This window comes from Muntiacus reevesi, chromosome 21 (genome assembly GCF_963930625.1).
Source record: "Muntiacus reevesi chromosome 21, mMunRee1.1, whole genome shotgun sequence".
Lineage (NCBI taxonomy): Eukaryota > Metazoa > Chordata > Mammalia > Artiodactyla > Cervidae > Muntiacus > Muntiacus reevesi.
In genome coordinates, this window is record NC_089269.1 from 16,950,875 (window position 1) to 16,975,438 (window position 24,564).

Consider the following 24,564-nt stretch of genomic DNA (forward strand, 5'->3'; position numbering starts at 1 on the left):
TATGCAGGTCAAGAAGCGACAGTTAGAACTGGACATAGAAAAACAGACTGGTTCCAAAGCAGGAAAGCAGTACATCAAGGCCGTACATTGTCATCCTGCTCATTTAATTTATATGCGAATACGTCATGAGAAATGCCAGGCTGGATGAAGCACAAGCTGGAATCAAGATTGTTGGAAGAAATATCAATAACCTCAGATATGCAGATGACACCACCCTTAAGGCAGAAAATGAAGAAGAACTAAAGAGCCTCTTGATGAAAGTAAAAGAGGAGAGTGAAAAAGTCAGCTTAAAACCCAACATTCAGAAAGCTAAGACCATGACATCTGGTCCTATCACTTCATGGCAAATAGATGGGGAAACAGTGGAAAGAGTGTCAGACTTTATTTTTTGGGGCTCCAAAATCACTGCAGATGGTGACTGCAGCCATGAAATTAAAAGACGCTCTTTGAAAGAAAAGCTATGACCAACCTAGACAGCATAATAAAAAGCAGAGACATTACTTTGCCCATAAAGGTCTATGGGGTCAAAGTTATGTTTTTTCCAGTAGTCGTGTACGAATGTGAGAGTTGGACTATAAAGAAAGCTGAGGACCAAAGAACTGATGTTTTTGAACTGTGGTGTTGGAGAAAACTCTTGAGAGTCCCTTGGACTGCAAGGAGATCCAGCCAGTCAATCCTAAAGGAAATGAGTCCTGAATATTCAATGGAAGGACTGATGTTGAAGCTGAAGATCCAATACTTTGGGCACCTGATGGGAAGAAATGACTCATTTGAAAAGACCCTGATGCTGGGAAAGATTGAAGGCAGGAGAAGGGGACGACAGAGGATGAGATGGTTGGATGGCATCACCAACTTGATGGACATAAGTTTGAGCAAGCTTCGGGAGTTGGTGATGGAGAGGGAAGCCTAGCGTGCTGCAGTCCGAGGGGTCGCAAATAGTGGACACCACTGAGCTACTAAACTGAACTGAACTAATACATTTTGAAATGTTGTTCTTAAAGCAGTTACCAAGGAAAGTTGTTAGATTTTATCTCAAAGGCTTTCTTTTTAAAACAGAATATTAGATTCAAACAAAAAATGTTCTCCAAACATAAAAATCACTTTGAAAAATTATAATCATGCTGAAACTGCACGAAATAAGTCTTTCTGGATTTATATTTTTATGTTGACTATCCCTGCGAGTACATAGTCAATATTTAAGATCATTATGACTTTAATTAAATATCTGAGGTGATTAAATCCTTAATGAAAAAATATAACACTAGCAGTACAAATGAAAATCACAGCATGAATTACTGCTATGTCTGATAACAATGAATTAAACTTATATTTTCAGAACAGAATAGGTTTAAAAAGCTAACAATCAACTATCACTCAAAATTCTATGGAACTCTTAAACACTGAATAAGTTCAACCTAACATATACCAAAACGCATATGTCATTAAAGCTTTTGAAATATGAAAAATTATCATTGATTGGGAACAATTTGGCTGTGATGCTACATCACAACAGAGAAATAAAAGACTATGTCTTCTGATTATTGATCAAATACATTAGCTATTCAATTGAAAAAATAATATACAGTGTTCTTAGGTTTATAATGTCTTGAAAGTGGACAGCAGCAATAAAGGTAAACATTTTGTCATGTAGATAGACAGTTGTAATTAATAAAAGTAGACTAGGCATTTGAGTACTAGAGACACAAAAGAGCCCGAGCAAATGCCTGAGACACGGTTTCTATCCCAGAGTGCTTCTCTTCTAATGACAGTGACTAAAATGTGAACAAATATTTGTACCTTGTGACACTATGAACGTTTAAAATCCTTATCCATATACACAAGATGCTCAGGGAATACAGAGCAGAAGACTTCATTCAGCCTAGAGATACAGGAGAAGGTCTGGGAAGCTTCTTACACAACGTGATGATGCCTCAGCTAAGTTCTTAAAATGCAGAAGTTTGCCAAGGAACGGGAAGGTGAGAATAGGAGGAAGTATGAAGAGGTTCCAGACTAAGGACACTGCCTGAGACACCACACTGAGAAGGCAAGAACTGGGTGCTGAGATGCTAAATCCAGGCAATTAAGAACACACCTCTGGAAAGCAGCCTTAAGCAAAAGGAGAACTTGCATACACAACCACAACTCAATACAACTATGTGTTGAATCTAAAGGGAACTTGACATACTGCTAGTTAAGAAACAAGTACCATTAAATAGCTAATAAGGTGAACCTTCCCAGAAGCTGGAAGTGATCACTTTGCTCTTCTTACAGTTATCCTTGAGTCTTGAATTATATACCAAACCAGAAAGGCTGATAAGGAAAGGACTCTGTTGTAAGAAGTACAGTATGTTTGTACTAGTAATAAGTACCAGAAATAGGGATAATGGGCATTCTGATATATAGTCACAAGCTTGGTGTTAGAGCAACCTCTGTTCAAGCCCCAGAACTGCCATTTCCAAGCTCTAAGACCTGGACACATTATTTAACTTCTCAGAATTTTATCGGTAAAATGGGATGATAAAAATATCCATCCCACAGGATACGGTGAAATTAGGTTAGACATGCAAGTAAAGTGCCCAATGCCTGCGGCGCACAGTAAGTGCTGAAGCCACAGCTCAACCGATTACGACAGCACAAAATTCAGGACAAGGAGTCTACAGAATGAGGCCAGAGAGATGGAAAGGGGTGAAGTAACGGAGGAGGACTAATGGGTTCAGTGTTGCACATGTTGAAAGAAGTGCGTGTCTCACATTGAAGTCTGAAGCTGGAGGAAAGATACGCCAAGATTATGAGATTATTATACATGCTAATTAAAACTGCAGGAATAGATGGAAGAGCACAGAGGGAAGAAGAGCCAGGGGACAGGGGACACGGAACCCTAAGAGCCTTTGAAGAAACTCTTACAATTGCAGCCAGAAAGAACTGAGACCAATAATGATGTTGGGATGGGAACAGTTTCCTGAAGGGTTAAGAGACAAACAGTATCAAACACTACAGAGTTTTGAAAAATAAAGGAATCTTTTTGGTAACTGCCATCAATTAAGTACCTCAGAAATAAATGCTCTCAGCTTTTTACCAACCCTACAATACCAATGCTTTGAATTTATTTCATAATGTGTCTTATCTATTTTCACACCATCCCTGAAAGTAGAGAAGATCAAAGTTACCCAAAGTTACAGTGCTAGTAAGTTAATTAACAGCAGTTTCTACTGGAAGTTTAAATACAGTGATTTGTAAAAACAATTATTATTAATTTAAAGGGCAAATGGAACCGTCTTGTTTATCCTAAAATTTACCTACATTTATATGTATACCCACACACCAGAGAGTCAGGTTGTCTGGCTCATTTTCATCAAAATATTTTTTCCCCACGTTTCAGTGTATCCCAATCATAACCAACTTGTTAGAGCTAAGACAAGGTAGATTACCTAGTAACAGGTAGATTAACTAAGGTAATGAGTTGCATGCTGTTAATAAATCTAATTATGATGTTAATGAAAAGGCTAACAATGACATTTTTCTGTTTAAAATCCTTAAACAGAATCAAGTCCAAACTCTTGCAGCCTCCTCTTCTGTCACTCCCCAGCAGGCCTTTAAGGCTGGGAACTTCCTAGGTCTTCTCAACCAGGCATGTTATCACAGCAAACAAACCTTAACTTTCTCATGTAACTTATAATTCAGTCTTCTCAACTAGAACTTGTCTTAACTGTGCAGCCCCAGGATTAAATGTGCTGAGCATACACCTTGTACTTTTACTGAATGAAACAATATAAATGTATTTTCTGATCCCTGGGCTTCCCTCATAGCTCAGTTGGTAAAGAATCCGCCTGCAACACAGGAGACCCCAGTTTGATTCCTGGGTCGGGAAGATCCGCTGGAGAAGGGATAGGCTGCCCACTCCAGTATTGTTGGGCTTCCCTTGTGGCTCAGCTGGTAAAGAATCACCTACAATGCAAGAGACCTGGGTTCGAGCCCTGGGTTGGGAAATCCCCTGTAGAAGGGAAAGGCTACCTATTCCAGTATTCTGGTTTGGAGAATTCCATGGACTAGTCCAGGGTGTCACAAAGAGTCAAATAGGATTAAGCGACTTTCACTTTATTTGCTAAGTAAACGTTAAGTAAAATTAAAACATACAACTTTAAGTTGAGACTGTATTGTAACAGATTCAACTTATATAAATCTTCAAATCAAAGTAACAGCTCAATATTAGATAATGTAATTAAAATTACATACATTAATTTTCTTACATTAATCCAAGTTTTCTGAGTAGATCTACATGCTGTGGTTTCAATACAATAATTAATAGTGAGAAATATTTTTAAAACTAAAATAATTCTGAGTGAAAAAAGAGTAGGGATTTAGAGAGCCAAAGATTTTTATATACATTATATCTCAGGGTCCTTTTTTATATAAAAGATAAACAAACTAATATGTCAGAAATATAAGTCATATTATACTAGCATTTTGAACTTAGAAAATATGTGAATTCTGAATCTTTTCTGAATGGTATTATTACAATTTTTTGAACGTTTTTTTTGAACATGTACAACTCTAAACTTCCTCATCTGTCAACTAAGGAAGACAATATTTCAAATGAGATAATTACATAAAAGATACTTCTAACTTCAAAATGTTATGCAAGTTAAAATAGAACACGAGAAAACTAAAGCAAAATTGAACACAACAGAACTGGTACTTATTACTTAAAATATTTAAAACTATATGGAACAATTAGCAAATAACAAATACATATGAAAAGTGACCTGGAAATACTGCCTTATGATGTATGTGTGAGAAAACAAAAAAACCTACCACAAAAAGAATTAATGAAATGAAAAAACTTACCAAACCATTTATGTTGTGATTTTATGTTTCTATTATTTTATAATCACTATTTTCTGGTATTTTAATTCTGATTGTACAGTTCAAGATAATACTGCACCAAAATCACTATCTAAATTTATGAAGTACTAAAAAGGGAACCAAACTTAGGGTCATATGCTGCCTTTGAAGCTTGATCAAATGAAATTCTTATTGTCTGCTTGTTCATTCCTAAAATATTACTATAAAAAAATAAAACAAAACCTCAACGTAAAGAACAGTGTAAACTGTGGACATTAGTTAATGATATGTCACTATCTGTTCATCGATTGTAACACACATACCCCACTAATGCAAGATGTTAGTAACAGCAGAAATTAAGAGGAGGGAGGGTGTATGGGAATTCGCTGTACTTTCTGCTCGGTTTTTCTGTAAACCTAAAATTTATCTAAAAATAAAGACTATTTTTAAAAATAAAAACTAAAAATAAAATATAAAGAGGTAGAATCAGGGTATCTCTAGATCCCTCTCTCTCCTAAAATTCTGAGATTCCTACTATGAATAAACAAGAAGCTGTAAAGGGATAAAAAAGAAATGTAAGAAGTTCCAGTTCTGCCATGGCACATCAGATAATCCCTGCTAATCTGCATGTACAGCTTACTTAAGAAATAAGAATCAGCAATTTCCATAAATAGTCTAGGATTTACAGTTACATTAACTTAGACCAAGAAAGATGGTTTATAGGGGACTGCTTCCCCTAGCAGAGAGAACATACTACATCACGGCATGTTTTACCAGATGCCACACTGATACACAGAAAATAAGCCACACTGCTTAGTGTGACATTTGAGTCTCTTCTTTTAAACACGGCCATGGTGAGTAACAACTTACTAATAAATCTAAAGTAAAGCTTTGGTAGGCTGAATTGTGACAAGGAAAAACACAGACGAGTAAGAAACTAGTTGTAGCTAGTGGGAAGTTGTAGGAGATAAATAGGGTGCAGAGAGCTTCAAAGATTTATCCATTTCTTCAGGAAAAAAAAACAAATGTGATGACCAAAGGTTAATATCAGTAAAACCTAGGGAGGCAAGCACATGAGTACTGATTACATTTTTCTCTTTGTTTAAACACAGGCAAATTTTTTTTTACTATTTTAAATTACATTACATAATTCTTGCTGCCAAAATTCCTTCCTTTAAACTGATGCTAATTTCTGCCTCTCTAGGTGGGCTATTCCTGAAATCATGCTCAGGGAAAATACAGAAATCACAAATTTCTTCAAGACCCAAATAAAATTACACCCTTTCCAAAATTCTGCTTGCAACCCTTGCTAGGAATCTTAGAAGTCATCTTTAAACTCTTACATATTCTACCACAGGGCTTCCCAGGTAGCGCAGTGGTAAAGAATCCACCTGCCAATGCAGGTTCGATCCCTGGGGCAGGAAAATCCCCTGGAATACAAAATACAAAATAACCCAAACTGGTACTCTCACCTGGGAAATTCCACGGACAGAGCGCCTGGTAGGCTAAAGCCCAGGGAGCTGCAAACAGAACTGACTGAGCAACTGAGCACGTGGCATATTTTATCACATTATACGCAATATTTCAGCAACTAGATGCTACTTGGTATAAATAACTGGAGTTCTGAATATGTAGATGACAACATGTAAGAGTGAGGACCTGCTGACAGGGTCCAGATATTTACTGAGAACCATGGAAGTGGCCACAAGACTGTAAAAGGTCAGTTTTCATTCCAATCCCAAAGAAAGGCAATGCCAAAGAATGTTCAAATTACCATACAACTGCACTCATTTCACATGCTAGCAAGATTATGCTCAAAATCCTTCAAGGTAGGCTTCAGCAGTACATGAATCGAGAATTCCCAGATATACAAGCTGAATTTAGAAAAGGCAGAGGAACCAGAGATCAAATTGCCAACATTCACTGAATCACAGAAAAAGCAAAGGGAATTGCAAAAAAAATCTACTGCTTCATTGACTACGCTGAAGCCCTTGACTGTGTGATTCACAGCAAACTGTGGAAAATTCTTAAAGAGATGGGAATACCAGATCACCTTACCTGCCTCCTGAAAAACCTGTATGCAGGACAAGAAGCAACAGTTAGTACTGGATATGGGACAATGGACTGCTTCAACATTGGGAAAGGGGTATATCAAGGCTGTATATTGTCACTCTGCCTATTTAACTTCTATACAGAGTACATCATGTGAAATACCAGGCTGGATGAAGCACAAACTGGAATCAAGATTGCAAGGAGAAATATCATAAATTCAGACATTCATACCACTTTAATGGCAAAAAGCTAAGAGGAACTAAAGAGCCTTTCGATTAAGGTGAAAGAGGAGAGTGAAAAAGCTGGCTTCAAACTCAACATCAAGAACGAAAATGGTGGCATCCAATCCCACCACTTCATGCCAAATAGATGGGGGAAAAGTGGAAACAGTGACAGATTTTATTTTCTTGGGCTCCAAAATCACTGCAGATGATGACTGAAGCCATGAAATTAAAAGACGCTTGCTTCTTAGAAGAAAAGCTATGACAAATCTAGACAAGGTAATAAAAAGCAGAGACATTGCTTTGCCAACAAAGGTCCGTCTAGTCAAAGCTTTAGTTTTTCCGGTAGTCATGTATGGATATGGGAGAAGGAAGGGTAAATGCCAAAGAACTGATGCTTCTGAACTGTGGTGTTGGAGAAGATTCTTGAGAGTCCCGTGGACTACAAGGAGATCAAATCAGTCAGTCCTAAAGGAAATCAACCTGAATATTCATTGGAAGGACTGATGCTGAAGCTGAAGCTCTAATACTTTGGCTGTCGACTCACTGGAAAAGACCTTGATGCTGGGAAAGATTGAGGGCAAGAGGAGAAGGGGGAGACAGGATAAGAAGGTCGGATGGCATCACTGACTCAATGCACATGAGTTTGAGCAAGCTCATGGAGAAGGTGAAGGACAGGGAAGCCTGGCATGCTCTAGTTCACTGGAGTCACAGAGAGTCAGACACAACCTGGTGACTGAGTAATGACACCAGTGGCTTGTGTTCTGGATAAAGCTTCTCCCTCTACACAAAATAAATTTCAAGAGAGATTCAAACATTAAAAATTAAAACATAAAGTACTAGGAAGAAAGTACAAGTGAATATAATCTTGGAGGGATGATGAATTTTCTATATATTACACTGAAAGAATGATACATTTGAATTTAAAAAGTTTAATTTTTATACTTCAAAAACCACCAAAAAATTTAAAAACATAACAAAAGAAAAATATCCATGACATGTATGAGAGAGAAAGGGTTACTAGTGTAAACACTTAAAATCTCCCATAGAAATAGCAATATGAAAATGAACGTGTTAGGTAGTTAGAATAGGGAAAAGGAGTCCAAAATGGCGGTGGCTAAAAGACCTGGAAGGGGAAAGTCCTCGAAAATAGAACAAAGGAAGGTCCGAGGACCAGAGCGAGAACCTCAGGTAAAACAAGCAATGCTCCTGGCTGGCCCAATTTACGTAAGACAGGCCCAGGGACAGAGAAACATATAAAAAGAGGCTCCAAAGCCCTCTTCTCCCTCTCTCTCTCTTCCACACGATGGGGTGCTCTTCTCTTCCCGTCTTTGGATCGACATGCCCTCACACCTCAAAGATGGATTTTCCTGCTATCATCTAAATAAATAGAGCTGTAACACTGAGCTGTAACAGTGATTTATTTAAGAGCTATAACACGGTCTGTTCTCTGAGAGCTGTGACCCGTCAAGGGGCTTTAATGTCCGTCACTCCAAATCTTTGTTGTGACGAGACAAAGAACCGAGGAGCATACACTCGCCTGACATCTTTGGTGCCGTGACTCGGATAGCATACACTTGAGTGACAAACCTCTCCCAATAGTAAAAAAAAAAAAAAGCAAAACAAATCTCTGCGAAATTCTCAAAAGAAGTACAAATATCCAAGGGGAAACAATCTTATCAGTAATCAAGAAAATAGAAACTAACATATCCACCTTAACCTAGAAAAAAGAAGAAGTGACAGCTCCTATTTTTTTTTTTTTTTTTTTTTAGGAAAATAGCACTTACACCCTGCTGGTAGGAATAGAAACTGGTTTTAAAAAAAAACAAGAAGCGTGTCTGAAGAGTAACTTGCCAATATATATAATACACCTTAAACTTTTTCATATCATTTGATCTAGAATCCTAATCCAAAAACATTTATATAAGGATGCTCAGCAGGCATTTTTGAAATAGTAAAACATTTTAAACATTCTAAATGTTTAATAACTGCAATGACTTAACACACCTTGGTGAATTAATACAACACATTATTCTGCTATTATTAACAAAAAGATGTCTAACAAAAAATATGCAATACAAAATGATGTTAACTAAGCATTAAGGCAAGATAAATAAATAAATGCGGGGAGCGGTTTGAAAGAGCTGACTCTGGGAGCTGCCTTGATTGATTATCAAGGGTCTGTTCAAGGACATAGCTCTCTGTCCCGCCACCCCTCTGGAATTTACTATCCAAAGTTAAACAGAACACTAGTAAGCCTTGAATGCACACACGACGCAGACAGATAGCCTTTTTACGATTACCCCTAAGATAAATCAGGATGCCATTCCTGTGCTCTGGCGCCTAGTGAGAGTTCTAGAGATTGTTATCGTAAAGATGATGTACATGGGGAAGAATTTTCTTTGGGATGCCTCCTTCTTGGTTTAAGTATAAATGAAGCTTAGAGAAATAAAGGAGCATCGTTGACTGCAGCGATCCTCTCGACCCCATCTGTCCTGTGTCTTTATTTCTTAGCCTAAAGGAATGTGTCGTGTTGCTCGCTGAAATCTTCCGGCTGGCCCGGCAAATAAAAAGCTGTGAAATAGCACTTCATTATCTCACTACTGTTTAAAAATATTTACATGTATATAAGACATTCTACACCAAAATGCAAAAAGTGGTAATCTCTGGGAGATGAAATTGTGAGTTAATTTAAATTTGCCCTGTTCTGCTTAACTGTGCCTTGAAGATTCTACAATAAACTACAATAAAGTAATAAATATATTACTTTAAAAAACAACAAACACACATTACCTTTAAATGTTTTTAAATAACATCTCCTCTCCTTGAGACATCCTAGATGACTAGGGAAGTTGAATAAACATTACAATACATGGATAAGTAGAGATCAATACAGGGGGTTACTTAGCAAACACAATGCAAGGTAAAGAATCTAGCTGGAACGCAAAGAAACTTTCCTGAAGGAAAGACTCTCCCAAGTGAGATTTAAGCATGATGAGGAACAGTCAAAAAAATAAAAGAAGATGAAGAAGGGCATTCAAGCAGGAATGTAGGGAACTAAAAAATTTAAATACTCCAAATCTGGAAAGAGAGGAAGAAAAAAGAATGGCTTATGATGAGTTCATATAGCCAGGCTCAGGTCAAGTCACAAGTATCCTCTAAGTAATAAGTTTGGATGTGATCCTGAAGGCAATTAGGAAAGACTCAAGGTTTAAAATCAGCTGCATACTAAAAAGACTATTGATAGTGAGGAGGATAAATCTGAGGGGAATAGTGGGAAGTCTGTCAAAGAGAGCTGGGAGAGAAATAATAGAAGCCTTATTTAAAATGGAGCAATGGTATGGAAAGGCTGAAAGAGCGCAAAACACACAAGTGGTATTCAGTAAGAAGAAACCAAAGGACTTGATGATTTGAGATAACAAACCACAAAGAGGTGTCCAGGATTACTCTCGGCTTCTGAGCTGGGTAAGAGGAAGGCAGAAGCAATTCAACATGAAAGAAGACCTAAGTTCAGTTTTGGATGTGCTGCTATTGAAGATTCTATGGTAAATGGATATGTAAGTCTTCAAGTGGTGGTTAAGTCTTTGGGTTGGAAATAAGGACTTGAGAGTCAATGGTGACGGGGTGGCTGAAGTCGTCTTGTGAGACTGACCATAGAGAGAATAAGTAGAAGACGAAAAGAGAGTCGAAGACAGATCCTGGAGGAAACTCAGGAGTGAGGTGAAGAAAGGCTAAAGACTGGCAAAAAGAGACAGAAAAGGAAATAGGCTAAATACAAAGGTTAAAAAAAAAATTAAGAAAAATAAATCAGAGAATTCCCAAGCAGAGAGTGATCTTAAGTGTTATTTGATGTCAAAAGACTGAAAAGTATCCACTGGATTTAATAACCAGATAGCATCTAGTGTAGCAAGAAAAACTGAAGGGTCTGGGTAATGCAGGAAGTTTAGGAATGCATGAGAGGGGAGGAAGCTGAGAAAGTACCAGTCACACGGGGTCAGCTGTTAAGTCTGAAGTAAAGGGAAAGAGGAAGGATAGTGGCTGCAGGGGCAGGATTGTTTAGAATGGCAGACACAGAACAACCACCTCCTAAAGATGTCCATATTCTAATTCCCCAAGCCTGTGACTGTGCTAACTTACCTGGTAAAAGGAACTTGGAAGCTGTGATTAAGCCAAGGATCTCAGATGAGGAGCCTATCTTGGAATATCCAGGTAGGCCCGATGTAATTACAAGGCTTCTTACTTATAAAAAGGAAGAGGAGATCACAGAAGACAGAAGATGTTATGATGTTGGCTTTGAAGATGGCGGAAGAGCATCACAAGCCAAGAATGTAGGCAGCCTCCTTCTCGGCTGGAAAAGGCAAAGAAAAATATTCTCCCCTAGAGCCTCCAGAAGGTAAACAAGCAACCCTGCGGATCCATTTTAGAGCTTTGATCTCAGAACTGCAGAATAATAAGCTTAAGTCACTAAGTTAATAGCAATTTTTATAGCAACATATTTCATTTGCTTTATTCTTTAGGTAAGAGAGGTTTACACATGTTTACATACTAAGGAAAGAACAGAAGCAAAGCTCTGAAGATGAAAGAGAAAGATTTTGTATTTTTGATGATCAAACTGGACAATAAATTTGGGGATAAAAATTTAGGTTTAATCTTACATCCGAGAAGTTCCTTCTGTGATCTCTGGCTGAATGCTGAATGACTGAGGTTCACCAGGAAATGGGAAGAAATGGAATAAATAGAACTAATTTGTTCCTAGAACTAGCCTTGGACAAGGAACCCTTCTACTAACAGAAAGGGAGGAAGGGAAGGGTATTTATGCTGACAAGTGCAAAATGAATTGAGGAAGCGGCAGTTCAGTCGCTCAGTCATGTCCAACTTTTGCAACCTCGTGGACTGTAGCCCACAGACTCCTCTGTCCATGGGATTTCCCAGGCAAGAGTACTGGAATGCGTTGTCATTTCCTCCTCCAGAATTAAGAAAAGCAACCTACTAATCAGCACTTGGCTCCTAAGATTGGAGTTATTATTTACTGAGTAACTACTATGTGCAAAGCATCAAGTACTTGCATAAATTTTCTTTCTCAAAATGTTGCAAGACAAAAATTATGCACACTTGACTGGGGGAAAGTGCCAAAACTCCTAGGATTCAGATGAAAACCTGTATGACTCAAACACTACACTGAGAAATCTGGTAAACACTACCATAACCCGGTGATTAGGGTTAACAGTACCAGTAATAAGACATATCAAAATCAGGTACCCCTTGATATGATGTACTCAAAAGGACATTTCACCTCCATGGTATTCCCTTACCCAATTATGCAGCAACACTTTTATCAAATCACAAGAAAACAATGTGAGGGATATTTTACAAAACAATTGACAAGTACTCTTCAAAGTCTCAAGGTAATGAAAGACAAGAAAAAACAGAGGAACTATTACAGACTGAGAGAGAACCAAAACGCAACAAAACAATGCGGAATCCTTGACTAGATCCTGGATTGGAAAAAAAAAGAAAAACTATTAGGTGTTAAAACAAGTGAACTCAGAATAAAACCTATAATTTAGTTAATAGCACTGTACCAATGTTAACCTCTTAGCTCTGATCACTGTATCATGAACTCAAAAAGTTAAAAAAAAAAAAAAACCCTCTGATTCTACAGGAGAAAGTCACTTATCTATGAGTCTAGCTTTCAGTCTATTCAAGGTTAACTTTATGGAGCAGCAGAGCCTACGTTTAGGTTCTCTCTGGTGGTTAACAATAGTACATATGGTATTCCTGAATTCCCTGGCATTCTGGTCTGACTCCTGTCCTAGACTGGTGCTTGAACACTTGACCTCTGACTCCTGCCTTGGTCCTATCCACACATTCTGACTATGCAATCTAATTCCTGATTCCAAACTCCAGAATAATATGCTTGTTTGGAGAGTATCTAAGTAAGGACAAATAGGTAAATATAAAGGATGCAGCGTAGTCAGCAAAGTAACCTCAGAATAGAGTGTATTAATGATCACCTTCTCTCTTACACACACTCACTCCTCACATTTGCAAACATATCTTCATAAAATATAAACATGAAGGGGAATCTCAATAAGGAGCTGCTGCTGCTACGTCACTTCAGTCGTGTCTGACGCTGTGTGACCCCACAGACGGCAGCCCACCAGGCTCCACCGTCCCTGGGATTCTCCAGGCAAGAACACTGCAGTGGGTTGCCATCTCCTTCTCCAATGCATGAAAGTGAAAAGTGAAAGTGAGGTCGCTCAGTCGTGTCCGACTCTTAGCGACCCCATGGACTGCAGCTCACCAGGCTCCTCCATCCACAGGATTCTCCAGGCAAGAGTACTGGAGTGGGTTGCCATTGCCTTCTCCTCAGTAAGGAGCAGTATAGCCTAAAACATAAAAACTACAGAGCAATATATCATAAAGCCACAAAACTGGATATATTTTTACAATCAGCTTGCTCATTTCCCATTTTGTTCTGGCAAATGAACTACCTGCTAGTATTGTTTACTTATGGATTTGCAAAGGAGTAATCAAACTACATACAATACTTTACAAATATTTACTCAGCCATTATGAACCAGGCAGCAACACGGTACTTGAAAGACGGTATAACTCATTTATTTTTAAGTTCTCTGACAGTTAGTTCTATCAAACTTTGACTTTATCCATGTCCTTCATATTAGGCCATGATCTAGATCAATGAAGTCTAACAAAAAATACAGTGCAAGCCATATATACAAGGCTAAATTTTCTAGTAACTGCATTTTAAAAAATGAAAATAAAACGTGAAACATCATGTAATCAAACTGAAACAAAAAAAAAGACTGATATTTACCTTCTTCCTTCCTGTATAACAAATCTTCAAAATCTACTTTGTATCATACACTTTACATGCATGTGTGCTCCGTGGTGTCTAACTCTTTTGCAACCCCATCAACTACAGCCCCCAGGCTCCTCTGTCCATGGGATTTCCCAGGCAAGGATACTAGAGTGGGAGGTTATTTCCTTCTTAAGGGATCTTCCCCACCCAAGGATTGAACAGGTGTCTCCTGCATTGGGCAGGCAGATTCTTTACCACTGAGCCACTGATTCTTTACCACTGTTGGGAAGTCCTACAGCATCTCAATCCCAACTAGCCACACTTGAAATGCTCAACAGTCATATGCAGCTATCACCACCCTATTGGACAGCACAGATCTTGATATAACTATTTATTAAAGAAAATAAACTGAGTTATAGGGTTAAATTTCAATTTGCTTTATTAATCAAATCCTATTATCTTTTCTACTCAGCAATCAATACAGTCTCTGCTCTCTGAACTCTGTACTTTCTTTAATCATCCCAAAGATTATTACATTACAGCTCATGAGAGAAGCAAACATAAATAATCATCAATTTAACTGAAAACTTCTTTGGAGTGAAAGGTTTTTGAGTGTTTTTAGTTAAAAGGGCACATGCTGCTACTGTGCTCTCCTTAGAAAAATAAAATATATTTTTAAAAAACCAGACGCAGAGAAAAACAAGGGACCATCTATTATGAATGATCCTCCAGGCATAGTAGAGGCTGCAATCAGACCAGAATATGTTGAAAAGAAATTAAATCAGTCTACACATCCAACACATCTTTGATTCTTTAAAGTTGATCATATCACTTATAAGATTCACATCCATTTAAGAGTTAATAATGGGAGAATTCAAGTTTCATTTAAAGCAAATTTCCAAATACAGACATGTATTTTTCCTTATAAGTATACCTTTTCATTCTTTAAAGAAGTTCATCCTTATGGTAAATACTTATTTGAAATGTTAATGATTTAAAAAATCCAAAACTTTTGCTATAAATTATCCCTGGCTTAATTCTAAAGTAGAATTATTTTGAAAACAATATTATTTATAAAGACAAACAAACTTAAGGTTTCTTTATAGGATGAGTAACTCAGTTTTAAAAACATAATTCTCACTGACTTCTTCCCAGCACAGTACCTGGCACGTGGTATTTTCTCAATAAATGAATGAATACCAAGTAGCAGACTCTAAATATTAATATACTTAGCATTTAAAACGAAATGTTAAAAAGTGTACGTTTTCAACTAAAGGGCTTAAGTAGATCTCATGTAAAAACTGAAGCTACACTACAGTTAAGAACACCTTCCATCAGTTATTCTTATTTAATTCAACACTCCTAGAGCACAGATACTATCACTCTCTTTTAATACGAGGAGGGTGGAGCCAAAAGTGGGAAAGTCATACAATTATTAAGTAGTGGAGAAAGATTTCAAGTCCAAGTCCTCAAACAAAACGGTGTGTGTAGTGGGAAGGTGTTTGTGGATGTTATGAAAAACATCTCATAAAGCTCTATTTTTTTTTAAAAAATCCCATTACAAAAGTTTCTGAGGAAAAATACACAACGGATAGTGTCCAATTCCACACACACACCCACAACTTTTTGAGAAATTGGGACCCATTTCAATTATAACAACAGTAAGTATTACGGATTAGAACTTAACTGCAACTAAACAGAAAGGCTACGTCCTCCTATCGCTCCCTGAGGAGATAAATCAAACTGGGGGCGAAAGCATCCCTAGCGGCCGGTGAGAGACGAGCTGGAGGCCGAGAGGAGAGGCGGCGCCCCTTGCTTGGGGCGCAGCGGGCCCCCTCCCCCAGGAAGGCACCTGGCCAACGGGCTCCAGCCTACCTGACGGGCTCCCGCCACCGCTTGAACCAGTTGCAGCAATTGGCCATCAGACTGAACATCCCAGGCCGCTCCTCCCGCCGCCTCCCATCCGAGCCCGGAGCGGAGATGGGCCGCTAGTCCTCCCGGGCCGAGTCCTCGGGGACGCCGCCGCCGCTCCGAGGAGGCCCAGAGGAGAATGGGCCTGGAGGAGAGGCCGGGAGACGGGTGAGGGCGGTCACTCTCAGAACCAAGCCCAACAACCGCGCCTGCAGGCGAGCGCAAAACCTCGCTCCTCGCCCACGCAGTGGGGACCAACGGCGCAGCTCCACAAACCGCGGCAGGGTTATCCAGCCGCCAGAGAAAACCCCCGCGTCGACGTGCTGACGTTCCCCCAGGCGCGGAAGGCCCGCCCCAAGCACCGCCCTTACACTTCTCCAATCACCGTTGGACGGCCCGTCGCGAGGCGCTCTCAGTGGCTGAAGAGGCCCGTCTCCCCGCCCCCGCCGGGGGCGGAGAAGGGGCGTGGCTTGAAGAGGGAGGGGGAGGGGAGGGGCAGGCGGATCTCGTAGCTAGGCAACGGAAGCGTCCAGAGATGAGTTGAGGGATTTCCGACGGTTCTTAGGCTAAGAGGGATCTGTACACTTATCCAAACTGTATGATCGTGCTGCTCCTTGTCTGTCTCCAATCCCAACTGAGATCCCAAGACCTCAGGTCTTGCGCGTGTTTTGTTTTCTTAAAGCAAGGAGTGGATCCTGTGGGATGCCAGCGGACACTGGCTGCACAACTACAGAAAAAATACACTGAGACAATCAAGTTAAGAATGAGGAGGAAACTCGTTCGCTAACCATCCAATAGTTTAGATGAGAGTGACGTTTTAGCCTGTTGTTCAGTCGTTCAGTCGTGTCCGACTCTTTCCGACCCCATGGATTGCAGCAAGTCAGGCTTCCCTGTCCTTCACCATCTCTCGAAGTTTACTCAAACTCACGTACATTTGCTCAACTCAATTATCATTGAGTTGGTCTTTTCCAGTGAGTCGGCCCTTCGCATCAGGTGGCCAAAGTCGTGGAACTTCAGCTTTAGTGTCAGTCCTTCCAATGAATATTCAGGGTTGATTTCCTTTAGGAATTGTTTATTGTTACATAGAATGTGAAATGGAATTGTATCATATATATTGTGTAGAGGTTATGCTTACGAAAGAATATGTTCATTTTGGAAAGTATGAAAAAGGAGAAAGATTAAGAAAATAAGATCTCATACTCGCCATTTAAAGGTAAGCAGTATTAAATTTTGATGTATGTACTTTCAGGATTCTTAGAGACGTAGATTGCTAGCTATTTAGTTTCTGCAAGATGGAGATCATGTTGTTGTTTAGTTGCTTAGTCATGTCCGACTCTTTTCGACCCATGGACTACAGGACCCCTGACTTCCCTGTCCTTCACTATCTTCCGGAGTTTGTTCAAAATCATGTCCATTGATTCGGTGATGCCATCCAAACATCTCATCCTCTGTCATCCCCTTCTCCTCCTGCCTTCAATCTTTCCCAGCATCAAGGTCTTTTCCAACAAGTCAGCTGTTCACATCAGGTGCCAAAGTATTCGAGCATCAGCTTCAGCATCAGTCATCCCAGTGAGTATTCAGGGTTGATTCCCTTTAGGATTGATTGGTTTAATCTCCTGGCAGTTCAAGGGATTCTCAAGAGTATTCTACAGCACCACAGTTCAAAAGCATCAATTCTTTGGGTCTCAGCTTTCTTAATGGTCCAAATCTCACATCCATACATCACTACTGGAAAAACCACAGCTTTGACTAGACAGACCTTTCTCAGCAAAGTGATGTTTCTGCTTCTTAATACGCTGTCTAGGTTTGTCATAGCTTTTCTTCCAAGGAGCAAACATCTTTTAATTTCATGGCTGCGGTCACTGTCTGCAGTGATTTGGGAGTCCCCCAGAATAAGGTCTGTCAATGTTTCCATTGTTTCCCCATCTATTTGCCATGAAGTGATGGGACTAGGTGCCATGATCTTAGTTTTTTGAGTGTTGAGTTTTAAACCAGCTCTTTCACTCTCCTCTTTCACCTTCATCAACAGGCTACTGCTATTTTGTAACATGTTGTATTTTATTTAAAGAAATATGTAATGTCTGCTTTTCTATTATACATAGAAAGGTACATTTCTATAGAAAGAAATGAATGCATTATATGTAGGGATCCATGTGTCCATTCAGTCTCCAGTTACATATACTTATTTTCAAATTCTAGTAAAAGAGATAGAGGGCCCTAGGAAGCCCAGTGTATCCCAGGAGAAAATAATGGTTTGGGATTAAGGTAGCTCTAGTTTTAAAATTAACTTCTTTTACTCATTGATGAAACTCTAATCCCAACTCATATAGCTTACTGGCTCTGAACTCAAATAACCTCATCTGTGAAATGGGAATCACAATACCCACTTTGCAGGGCGGCTAAGATGATGAAATGAGAAAAATATAGCTCAGGTGCAATTTCTAGCAAATAATAGCAGATTTCTGAAGTTGGTGATACCTGTCCCATAAATATTTAGGATATATCTTCTCCTACCTCTGTCTCCAAACTGTTAGGGATCTTGTTCGCATTGTCCTATCTTAATAACTTCAGTTTTCTTTCCAGTTTCTCCAGAGTGTATGACCTCTACTGGCTTTCCTAACTCAACCAGCCATTCCTCATCAGTGCTAGGCTGCCTCTCCCCAGAGTGCCGTTCCAGATACTATAATACCTCTGTAACTACAATTAATACTGTTAGCACTTCTAAAATTCTTTCCTTCCTTGGTTTCCACAAAATTATATACTATTTTGGTTATTTTCTGATCTCACTGATTATTCCTCTATCAGCTTCCTATTTATATTCCTTAAAATCTGACTTTGTTCCTCTACTTTTTCTTAAAAAGTATGTTCTCTTGGAGAATCTAATAACTACTAGTCTTCTGTACCTGAAGAGCTGTACTATACTTACTGTCCTTGAGCATTTCTGGAACTATATCTAACCCCTGCTCTACTTCATGTCAGGCTAATTCTGGTAGTGGTACATTACCAAACATTTCTGATACCAATATCAGTGAGTTAACTAGTTGACTGTTAGTTAACTAGCTGCCTGGCCTGATGGACATGTGCTGCTATTTCCAGTTCTCTTTTACTTTTACAAGCACATGAGATAAATACTCCCACCATCTTGAAGACATAAGACTTCTTTTGTTCAGTGAAATATGAATGTGGCGGCTGTATCACTTTTTGGTGAAGGCATTTAAGAGCTGGTCCACAATTCTTCATGTTCTATCTTCTTGTGCAATGCTAACTATGGAAGCCTACTTTACCTCTGAAGTACTACAACATAAAAATAGCATGGAATGATGAGGCAACACATGGAAGACAACTGCCTAGAAAGTCCTGTAGTAGACTGCCTATAACCAAGAAATAAACACTTATTTTAAGCCACTGTAATTTTGTGGCTGTTTTGCCACAGTACAAACCTGTTTGCTCTGAGTGAAAAAATTGTCTTGCTATCATCATTCTAATTAAGACTCTTGCTTCATTTTCCAGACACTGTTGAATTTGCATCCTAAATGTTACCTGGTTTCTTTTATTTCTCTCCAGTTTTATTGAGATAAAATTAACAAATATAATTATAATATATGTGATGTGTACAATCTGATGATTTCATGTATTTTATATTGTGAAATGATTTCCACAATCAATTAATTAATTAATTAATTAACACATCCACAGCCTCACATTCCTTTTTCTTTTTCTTTCTTCTTTCTTTTGGGGGAGGGGTGAGAGTTTGCTACTGTCTTAGCAAATTTCAAGTATACAACACAGTAAAATTAACTTTAGTCACCATGCTGTTAGATGCTCAAAACGTAGTCATCCTATAACTGAAAGTTTATACCTTTATCAGCCTCTCCTCACTTCCCCACCTCTCAGCCCCTGAAACCACCATTTTACTCCCTATTTCAATGAATTTAACATTTTAAAAATTGTACATGTAAGTGATTACATGCAGCATTTGTCTTTCTCTGTCTGATTAATTTCACTTCACATAATACCCATGTAGAAATGTGAAATATATATAGATAGATAGATTTGGGCATAGATGTTACCAGACTTACACTGTTAAATTGAATTTAGGTGAATGTTTATGTACCAGTCACTGTTCTAGGCACTAGGAAAATAGTTGTGAACAAAACATTAAAAAATTCCTGCCCTTGTGGTTGTATTTTACATTCTAGTAGTTGTGAACTAAAGAAAATGCACAACATGAGAGTTACAAGTTAGCCAGTTGGGGCCAGAATCTCTCAAATAACACTAGTAACTGTTCTAAAGAGGTAGCAGAAAGGTCAGTATTGTATGATTTTTGTCAAGGGGGGTATATGCAAGCAAGCACAAATTTTGGCAGAGGCTTACTGCTAGTGACACGGAGCATCTATCACTATTAACAGTTTTAGTGGTTTTCTAGATATGAGAAGATGCAAGAATTTGGCATCATAAAATCTGAAAATAAGTAACTTTCTGAAGGCCCATTCTGTCAATTTTTGCCAGAGCACAGAGTGCCTCATTCCTGATCTCCACCCTGAACTCTTTTCAGGGTGTGTTGAAGGTCAGTAGCTTCAGTGGCTAGTGACTTAATCTTTGTAGAGGCAGACGACCAGTACTAACTTTTAGTAGACGTGGTAGAGAGTAATGAGGATGCAGATAATAGACATAAGTGGGAAAATTTATTAGTAGATTACATGGAGAAATGTAAAACTGGGTGAGGGAATGGGATTAGAACTAGGAAAAGGGATTAGTTTGCCAGTCAAATTTTGGATAAGATTTAATTACAAATTTAGAAGTGTACTGAAAACAAATTTTGACTCAGTGAAATTGACCAAATGCTAACCAATATCGAGCTAAAGGTGAAATCATCTTCACAGAGTGAATTCATGCAATAAATTAAAAACCTGAAAAATTTCTCCAAAGATGTATTATTAAATTTTAAAGCAATTCAGGGTATAAGTTTTCAAAATTCAACATTACAGTGTAGGTAGGACACATAATTTTTCAGCATTGACAACCAATCCTAGGACTGTGATATACATTTGTGGTCTTAAAATGACTTAAAAGTTTCACATTTGGTTGAACTTTTTTAAAGATCAAGATTTTTTTTTAGGTCCCTTCCATTTTGCTAACATTGTTTTCTTCATACTCTATATTTTTTAATGTCTGTATGGGTGATACTTTGTTATGAACGCTGTTGATTCATGATTTTTGAAGTCTTCCCTTATGAAATATTGATATCTCAAAGCCGATATTCTACTCTTAATTCTTCCTCAGGAATGAAGCAATGCTGTGGCTTAAATGCATTGAAATATTCAATAATTAAATATCATACTTAAGGGTCATTTTGTTTTATGTTCTGATTACTAGCACACCAAACAATTCTACAGAGATTAGACTTATATTTTTAGTTAAATCGCCTGGGTTTGGAATAAATCTGAATAGACTGACATGATAGATTCACAACATAGCAAGAAGGAAGTTAAATTAAAAGAGGGAAGAATATGGATATATTCAACAACTCCTTTGCACATTTTCCGAAATAGTGACCCATATAAACTTCCACCCAACTGGATCACAGAACCACAGAAAGCTAGAGTTGGAAAACACCCTTGAGAGAGCATCAGCCTATTGACTGACACACATAGGAAATCAGTTGATATGTTCACTAGGCAGAAATACTGGAAGTGATACTAAGAAGTGTGCCCTAAGTACGTGCTACTCTTTAACACACTAACTGCCTCACGTGTGTTCTCTCTCTAAATTCTTCCCTCAACACTGTAAACACTTACTATTATCTCCATTTTACAGATAATACAACTAGCAAGCCGCAGAGCATGGCCATTCTCATCTAGGCGGTTCAGCTCCAAATGCAGTCTTAAACATTAACAACATGTTTCTAATGTGCATGCCTAAACACAAAAAGCGAGGTAATATGCAAAACCCCAAAATGAGCTATTTCAAGGTGATAGAATCCGATATATTCTCTTTTCTCCCCAGAACTTTTTTTTTTTTTTTTTGCTATACTTTCTTTACACTATAAATGCAAGAACAAAGTTAAAACGTAGATGATCAAAACTATCACTTTAGCTTCCATTATCTCTGTCCTCTGTAGCCAACTTAGAGTTCTCATTCGCTTCCAGGTTTTGGTTAACATCTTCATCGCCAACATCAGATTTTTTTCCTTCTAAGCTTTAAGCCTGGATACCGTGATCTTTAAGGGTCGGACACGACTGAGCGACCGAACTGAACTGAACTGAACCCTGATCTCAGTCCTGTTTTCCGGGCCACTCAGCCTTCCACTCCGGCTCGCTGGAGGCGGTCGTTGTGGTGGAGATGGAGATGGTCGTCTGAGACGCTTTTGCTTCCCTTTCTTGGCAAACTTCACATTCCGGAGACCGGAACGAAGCGCTGGCGTCCGGGAAGGGCCAGGAAGGCTGTCTCGACGGTGTTTACCAGGCCTCCAGCTCTCTCCCCGAGCCCTGCCCCCAGCTCCGAAAAGAAACGCTGCCAGGAAATGTCCCTGTTATCACTTCCCCGCCGGGCGGGGGGCTGGCAGCGGGCGGGCCCCTCCGCCCCCGGCTCCGCGGCCCCGCGGGCGCGCTGGCTCACGGGCGCCCCCGCGCCGCAGTCCGCAGCTCGCGGCGCCCGGGTCGAGTCTCCGCCGCGCGCCGGGCGCAGGGGTCCCCGCCGCGCCGCGCCGCCGCTTTGCCCGCGCCTCCGCCCGTTTCGCCATGAGGGTCCCGGGTGGGCGCACGGGGACGCTGCTGGCGTGCCTCGCCCTCGTGCTTCCCGTCTTGGAGGCGAACTGTGAGTAATCCATAGCGTCCTGTCTTCTTTCCTCGGCGGTGCCAACTGGACTGCGAGCCCTGTTGGACGGTTTTCTTTTCTGGGGCTGCAGCCTCCTAGAAAGTTTCCAGTAAATGCTTCCATCAGCGGTGTGTCTAGCGGGCGTCGTATGGTGGGGCAGGGTCGATTGGGAGTCGTGTTGCCTACGGGACAGATTCTAAAACAAGAGTGATATGAAACATCCATGAAGGAGTTAGAACACCTACCTACCAATGGCCCCTGACACTTGAAGTCCCCAGTTGGTGACAAGGATGAGCACTCCGCGCTATAGAAGCAGGGAGGGCAGGCAACCCACCCTGTCTTCCATTTGTGCACGCGCCTGACCCCAGCCGGCACCCCCTGCTGCAGCCTACCTCCCTTCGGCAATTTCTGGACTTTGATCTTGCTTTGCTTATCTCAACATTGACAAACGAATTGTTAGGAGATGACTGCGCGTTTGCACAGCAGATGTCATTTTTTAACCTTGAAGTCAAAAGGACTGTGATGTTTTGTAGTTCTCAGATTGTTTTTTACTGACAGTTTTTGGCACTGAGGGCCACTCTTCTGAGATCATCGCAGGAATTCTTTTTAGTTTATCTTCGTGTATCTTGTTCTTTATGTTTCCGTGCCTCGATTCAAGGCAGGATGTTGAGTTTTCTCTAAAAGAATATAGTCGTATCAAGGTATTTAGTACGTTTTAGTTGCACTGGGTTTGTTCTCTGAAGTTTAAGCACATTCACTGGTCAAAACTGCTTTCTTGTGATATGTTTTATTCTCAGGAAATGGCATGGGAGAGATAAACTGAATTACACCATAAACGGTTAAAGCTCCATTGTAAGCTTCACAAAGATATAATTTCAGGAGAATTAAAAAGGAATTTACTAACATTCCTGGGTGGTTCAGCGGTAAAGAATCTGCCTGCCAACGCAGGAAACGTGGGTTCCATCTCTGGGTTGAGAAGATCCCTAGGAGGAGAGAAGGACAACCTACTCCAGTATTCTTTCTGGGAAAATCCCCTGCGGAGAGAAGCCTGGTGGACTGCAGTTGATAAGAGTCGCAGCGGGTTAGACAGGACTGAAGCGACTGAACGTAACACACACACAACATTCTACTGATTTTTGTTAGTTGCAGATCAGGATGAATGTGGTGTTTTATAATTCTACTTTAAAGGCTAAAAGAACATTTATTGATTTTATATTAAAGACCTGTTGCAGAACTTCGCCATACAAACCTCTGTCATTAAGCCTATATGCGGACCACATACACTAACTCATTATCTATATAGCTCAGCAGGACAATCAAGTGTTTGTCTGATAACCAGTGTTTTGGAAAGGAGAAAAAGGCAAAAATGGCTTGCTACACTTACTGCTTGTCATCACAGAAATTTGCTAAACCATTTGTTTTTGTAGAAATTGTTACATTTTTGTTGAATCTTTTGTTGTGTAGTTGCTAAGTTGGTTTTACAACCCCATTGTCTGTAGCTGAGTTAAAAATGATGTGTGTGTGTTTGTGATTATACCCATGAAATCATGCCATCCATAGGGAGAAATACACTTGTTGTATATACACACTGATAGAATAGACAAGTTAATTCTTCTATAAAGAATTAATTTGCAGAATTAATTCTTCATATATCCATAAAGAATAGTTGGCCCTATAGCACCTTTGTTTTAAAAAGTATGGTAATTTAATGGGATTAAAAATCATTGCTGGCTTACTGATGAGAAAACTGAGATATAGATGGAATGTGTTTACTCCCTAAGATTTTAAATTTGAGATAGAACTAAAGTTCTAAATATTTGTTATATGATTCATTGTTTAGTTCATAGAAATAGTCACTGAAGGAAAAAGTTTATAAACTTTTTTGAAATTGTTTAGAGA

General features: G+C 39.4%; 2 protein-coding genes across 6 annotated transcripts in view; one reads left to right on the plus strand and one right to left on the minus strand.

Moving 5' to 3' along the window:
- The window catches only part of ARL13B (ADP ribosylation factor like GTPase 13B), a 79,318-nt gene extending 63,164 nt beyond the window's left edge, over window positions 1-16,154 (minus strand). For all 5 annotated transcript variants that reach the window (XM_065913825.1, XM_065913827.1, XM_065913823.1 and 2 more), the window contains exon 1: window positions 15,814-16,154. In XM_065913825.1, coding sequence (XP_065769897.1) covers window positions 15,814-15,872 — 59 coding nt within the window. In that variant the 5' untranslated portion in view covers window positions 15,873-16,154. The remainder of the gene's footprint in view (window positions 1-15,813) is intronic.
- A 6,302-nt stretch (window positions 16,155-22,456) lies between these two features.
- The window catches only part of PROS1 (protein S), a 68,665-nt gene continuing 66,557 nt past the window's right edge, over window positions 22,457-24,564 (plus strand). Inside the window, exon 1 of the mRNA XM_065913577.1 lies at window positions 22,457-22,665. Within this exon, the coding sequence (XP_065769649.1) occupies window positions 22,590-22,665 (76 nt within the window). The 5' untranslated portion in view covers window positions 22,457-22,589. The remainder of the gene's footprint in view (window positions 22,666-24,564) is intronic.